General features: G+C 49.1%; 1 protein-coding gene across 1 annotated transcript in view; it reads right to left on the bottom strand.

Annotated features, from left to right (window-relative positions):
• The window catches only part of LOC130585505 (histone-lysine N-methyltransferase, H3 lysine-79 specific-like), a gene marked incomplete at its 5' end in the record, with an annotated part of 27,419 nt that overhangs the window by 18,475 nt on the left and 2,707 nt on the right, over window positions 1-6,237 (bottom strand). The window contains 3 exon segments of the mRNA XM_057386043.1: window positions 59-196; window positions 746-847; window positions 4,061-4,267. Of these exon segments, the coding sequence (XP_057242026.1) occupies window positions 59-196; window positions 746-847; window positions 4,061-4,267 (447 nt within the window).

Below are 6,237 nucleotides of genomic sequence, written 5' to 3'. Positions count from 1 at the left end.
TGCCCTGTCCTCACCCAAAGGGCAGCACCCCCTGTCCCCAGCCCAGGGCTGGACCCACCAGCTGCAAGCTCTGGTTCCTGAGTTCACTGTTGTCCTTCTCCAGCTGTTTTGTCTGTTCTTTCAGCTGCTGGTTGTGAGCAGAGATTTCCTTCTGGGCCTGGATCAGGTCGTTGTAGGTCAGAGCTTTAACTCCCAACTGCGAGGGAAGGGTGAGAAGGGATCAGTCAGAAAGGTCCTGGCACCCTCATGGCAGGGATTRTGTCATTCCCAAGTGACCCTGAGCAGATCTGCAGAGCTCAGGACCATCCCCAGCATTCTCCAAGGCACTTTGTCACTGATGGCRGGGACAGGGAAGGACATGAGGACCTTGGAGCTGCTGCTCCACCAATGGCATCGTAAAAGTGGCATTTGGGTTTTACAGCCAAAGGGACTGTGAGTGGAGAGCCCCCATATTTCCTCCTGMAATTGGTAAAGCAGAGTTTTTTTGAGCAGCAGGGATTGAATTCTTCAGCAAACACCACGTGGCTCTGCTCTGCCTGGTCTATGCCCTTCCCCGGGCATCGGGCACACAGCGATGCCAACACCAAACACAGAACAGAACCAAGGAGGGGCACAGCTCCCACCTCCCTGAACCTCTGCAAGATTCTCAGAGTTCTCAGAGCAAAAACCTGAACACSTGAGGCTGCTCTGGCCTCACTCAGCCTGACCAAAACCATCCCAGAAGGATCCCCCAGCACATGGGTACCTCATCGAGCTTCTGCTGGAAGAGCCTCTTGATTTCCTCTTTCTGGGCCTGGCAGTGGGTGAATAACTGCTGAGCYGTCCCCAGGAGCTGAGCATTCTTCTCCTGCAAGAGGGAACAGGCAGAAAACACATTTTGAGCACCAGCTGCAGCATGGGCAGTGTTGAGGAGGATTTCACACCCTGTTTGTGGAGCAAACAAATCTTCCCCTGAGCTTTGGGGAAAATGCTGTCCCAGACTCCTGGCAGCCTGTCTTTGGTGGCTGCGACACTGATGGGGTTAAACCAGCTAAAAAAAACTTTAAAGTAAATTTTTCCTCCTGTATGGTAAAATGCATTCAAGGCAGCCTTGAAAAACTCGTTTTTATCCTCCCAGTGCATTGTGAAGCAGCAGCAATAATCACATCCTACGGAGCAGAAATAGAACTGGAAAAGATTATCTGCATGAAATCTGCTCCCAAGCTGGGAACTGGCTCTAAATCCCCAGAGTCCCAGAGCAGAGTTTCCCTGGCCAATACCTATGGAAGAGATGCAGTAAATGAAAATACACTGAGGGGGAGGCAGGAAAAAAAATCCTAAATGAGCCAAACAGGTTTTCCTACTTGTGCCACCAGCRGGTCACCCGACCCRCTCCCAGCATTTCCCTGCCCARAGCAGATCCCAGCAAAGGGCAGGGCAGGATGGCTCAAGAGCCTCATTTCCCCAGCCCCAGCTACAGGATTAGAGCAGCTTTGGGATTATCCCCTTCTCCAACTCGTGCTGCCGAGGCCACGCGGGGATTGAGCACGCCCTGAGCCAGTGCTCCAGGAAAAGTGGGGAACAAGGGCAAAAAGCACTTTGATCTTTTCCATTTTAATAGTTCTGTGAGTCCAGGATTGATTTCCAAGCAGGGAAGCAGCAATTCCCCATGTGAAGGAAGGAACACACAGGGAAAACAGTGCCTGCAATGCTAAAGGGGCTGCTCTGGGTGATGCTGGAAAATCATTTYTGTTTTCCACATGAGACTTTTCATTCAGCCTCCCCAGGCTCTGCAGAGGCTGTGAGCTCCATCTAAGGGCACTCAGGGAAGCAGCAGCTGATTTCAAAATGGTTATTACAGAGAGGTTTTTATCATATTTAGGATACTGAAAACCCTCCTGTAAGAGGCAGTTCTTGAACAGACCATACCCAGCCCCTCAGAGCTCTGCCTCTGTCAGGCTGAATTTGCCATATAACACTCCATTAAAAAATATTTTCATACTGAATTCCTCACTTAAATGTTTAACAATGTGGACACCACCACCARGTGATGATTTTTCCACAGTCTGGATTCATTTTGTGTGCAGGGCACAAGCCTTGCACGCCATCACTGCATCTGTGCACRAGGCAAATTCATTTGGTGCTGACTTTCCTGACGAGTGCAGAACCAGCAGAAAAATCTGCTGCTCAAGGAAAAAGATGAAAATTCAAAGTGCTGATCGAGTGTGAAAGCAAATGGAAACAAGCACAGCAGAAGAGGTTGCCATGAACACCACAGCAACACCAACCACCCTCGGTAAGGAATGGGATGGCACACAGGGTGGCACACATTAATCTGTCTCTTCTGGAGACAGATTAATATGGAAAACACGATTAAAAAGCCCTTTAAAATGGTTTTACACTGCCACTCTCCCAAAGGCTACAGAGCACAGGAAAGCTTCCCCAGGGACTGCCAAAAGCAGGACCTGAACAGAATTCCAGAAAGGTTTGCGTTGGAAGGACCTCAAAGCCCACCCAGTGCCACCCCTGCCATGGCAGGGACACCTCCCACTGTCCCAGGCTGCTCCCAGCCCCAATGTCCAGCCTGGCCTTGGGCACTGCCAGGGATCCAGGGGCAGCCACAGCTGCTCTGGGCACCCTGTGCCAGGGCCTCCCCACCCTCCCAGGGAACAATTCCTTCCCAATATCCCATCCATCCCTGCCCTCTGGCACTGGGAAGCCATTCCCTGTGTCCTGTCCCTCCAGCCCTTGGCCCCAGTCCCTCTCCAGCTCTTTCAGGGCCTCTTTAGGCACAGAAAGACCTTCACTGGAAGTTCAGGTTCATTGCTGAGCGTTGCCAGGCAGAAGCAGCAGGAACAGCCTCTGATCAGAGCTGACTGATGCAGCGATTCAATCACTCAGAGCTGAGATAAAGCAGCACAGGGAGGTGCTCAGGCAGGAAATCTCCTTCCTCTGCTGACAGCTCCAGGACAGACAAACACCCCTGCACAGCTCCAGGACAGACAAACACCCCTGCACAGCTCCAGGACAAACACCCTGCACAGCTCCAGGACAGACAAACACCCCTGCACAGCTCCAGGACAGACAAACACCCCTGCACAGCTCCAGGACAAACACCCCTGCACAGCTCCAGGACAGACAAACACCCCTGCACAGCTCCAGGGCTGCCCTTGCCTTTCCTGTATCCCACCCCCAAATTGGGACATTCACTCTTTACCCACCTGAGAAACCTGACACAATTTTATCAATGCCARGGGTTGTCAATATTAGGTATTATCAATGCCATGGATTATCAATATCAGGAATTATCAATACCAGGAATTATCAATGCCAGGGATTATCAGTGCCAGGAATTATCAATGACAGGGATAATCAATACCAAGGATTATCAATACCAGCTATTATCAATGCCAGGGATCATCAATACCAGGATCATCAATACCAGGGACTATCAATGCTAGGRATTATCAGTGCCAGGGATTATCAGTGCCAGGGATATCAATATTAGAGATTATCAATACCAGAAATTATCAATGCCAGGGACAATCAATGCCAGGGATTATCAGTGCCAGGGATTATTAACACCAGGGATTATCAATACCAGGGATTATCAGTGCCAGGGATGCTGCATGAAGTCCTCTAAATCAGTGATGGCAGTTTGGGTTTCTTCATCCCTATGAACTGTGGTTCACAAAATCTGGAATTGGTTTGGGTTTGGGAGGGATCCCATCCCTGGTAGTGCCCAAGGCCAGGCTGGATGGAATTTGGAGCAGCCTGGGACAGTGGGAGGTGTCCCTGCCATGGCAGGGGTGGCACTGGGCGGGCTTTGAGGTCCCTTCTAACCCAAACCACCCGGGGATCCTGTGATTCTGAGTCAGGGGGGACACAGAGCAGGTGCAGCTCTCATTTTGCACATTCAAACACACCAAAACTGAGTTTGCAATAAAATCCCCAGGGAATTTTCAGCCTAAGCAGCACTGGTGTAAATGCCCACAATTCCCGTTTCCAGCATTTTTCCCCACATTCAAGGAACTCCAGAATCTGATAATTTTCTTTAGGATTGCTCAAAAGTCAGACTCACCTTCTCCTGCTCCAGCAGCTGTTGCAGGTTTGCTTTGTACTGAGGAGTTTTCATGTAGGCCATGAACTGCATGTACTGGATCTTAAATGAGTCTGCAAAATCAATCAAAAWGTGAATTTTACAGAGAGCAAATTCACCCCTGTTCAGCCCTGGTTGATCCCCAGACACCTCTCCTYGCTTTTTTCTCTCTTGCTTTTCATTTGGCCTCTAAAAATCAGCCCAAGCCTTTGCAGATGGATTTGGAACAGACTGAAAATGCATCTGCTGGCACAAAACATCGCTCAAAATCATTCTTTCTCTGAGAAATATTCCTCAAAATCACTCTTTTGCCACAAAATATCCCTCAAAATCACTGTTTTGCTGAAAAAATATCCCTCAAAATCAATTTTTTTCCCAAAAAGATATCTCTCAGATCACTCCTTTGCCACAAAAAAATCCCTCAAATCACTCCTTGCCACAGAACATCCCTCATAATCACTCTTTCCCAGAAAAGATTCATCAAAATCACTCTTGTGCAACAAAATATCCCTCAAAAATCGCTCCTTTGCCACAAAATAACCCTTGTAATCAATCCTTTGCCACAAAACTTCCCTCAAAATCACTCTTTTGCCACAAAATATCCCTCAAAATGACTCCTTTGCCACAAAATACTCCTCAAAATCAGTCCAATGACACAAAATACTTCACAAAAGCACTCTTTTCCCACAAAACACCCCTCAAAATCACTCCAATGACACAAAATACTCTTCAAAATCACTCCTTTCCACAAAATATCACTCYAAATCRCTCTTTTRCCACAAAACACCCCTCAAAATCACTCCTTTGCCACGAAACATCYCTCAAAACCMCTCCATTGCTASAAAATATCACTCAAAATCGCTCTTTTGCCACAAAACAGTCCTCAAAAACACTCTTTGGCTGAAAAATATACCTCAAATCACTCTTTTGCCACAAAACATCCCTCAACAAGCACAGAGCAAAGCCCCAATTTAGCAGGAGAAGGGAGGTGGTGGCAATGCCTGGGGCAGGCAGGGGGAGGTGGAAAGGGGAAAATCCCCCTCCTGCCTTTTTCAGAATCAGAATGGAATGGTTGGGATGGAGAAAATCCCCCTCCTGCCTCTTAAGGACCATCAGGGGAAGGTTGGGATGGAGAAAATCCTCCCTTATGCCTTTTTTACATCCAACAGGGGAGGTTGGAAGGGGAAAATCTCCCTCCTGCCTTTTTCAGAATCAGAATGGAGTGGTTGGGATGGAGAAAATCCCCCTCCTGCCTCTTTCAGACCCATCAAAGGAAGGTGGGAAGGGGAAAATCTCCCTCCTGCCTTTTTTACATCCATCAGGGGAAGGTTGGGATGGAGAAAATCCCCCCTTATGCCTTTTTTACATCCATCAGGGAGGTGGGAAAGGGGAAAATCCCTCTCCTGTCTTTTTCAGGACCATCATGGGGAGTTGGGAAGAGGAATATCCCGCTCCTGCCTGTTAAGGACCATCAGGGGAAGGTAGGAAGGGGAAAATCCCTCTCCTGCGTTGCTCAGGGTTCTCCCCCTCCTGCCTTTTTCAGGCCCATCAGGGGAAGGTTGGGATGGAAAAAAATCTCCCTCCTGTCTTTTTCAGACCCATCAGGGGGAGGTTGGGATGGAGAAAATTCCCCTCCTGCCTTTTTCAGAATCATCACAGAGTGGTTGGGATGGAGAAAAACCCCTCTCCTGCCTCTTCAGGACCATCAGGGGAAGGTTGGGATGGAGAAAATCCCCCTCCTGCCTTTTTCAGACCCATTAGGGGGAGGTGGGAAGGGCAAAACCCCTCTCCTGCATGTTCAGGACCATCAGGGAAGGTTGGGATGGAGAAAATCCTCCTCCTGCCTCTTTCAGACCCATCAGAGGAAGGTGGGAAGGGGAAAATCCCCCTCCTGCCTTTTTCAGGACCATCATGGGGAGTCGGGAAGAGTAATATCCCGCTCCTGCCTGTTCAGGACCATCAGGGGAAGGTGGGAAGGGGAAAATCCCTCTCCTGCCTTTTTCATGGTTCTCCCTCTCCTGCCTTTTTCACATCCATCAGGGGGAGATGGGATGGAGAAAATCCCCCTCCTGCTGTTTTCAGGACCATCAGGGGAAGGTGGGAATAGAGAAAATACCCCTCCTGCCTTTTTCAGACCCATTAGGGGGAAGTAGGAAGGG

The sequence above is a fragment of the Malurus melanocephalus genome, unplaced genomic scaffold (genome assembly GCF_030028575.1).
Source record: "Malurus melanocephalus ecotype Western Australia unplaced genomic scaffold, MMel_1.1 scaffold_903, whole genome shotgun sequence".
Classification (NCBI taxonomy): domain Eukaryota; kingdom Metazoa; phylum Chordata; class Aves; order Passeriformes; family Maluridae; genus Malurus; species Malurus melanocephalus.
Note: the sequence above shows the minus strand (reverse complement) of the source record. Positions and strands in the feature narration are given on the sequence as shown.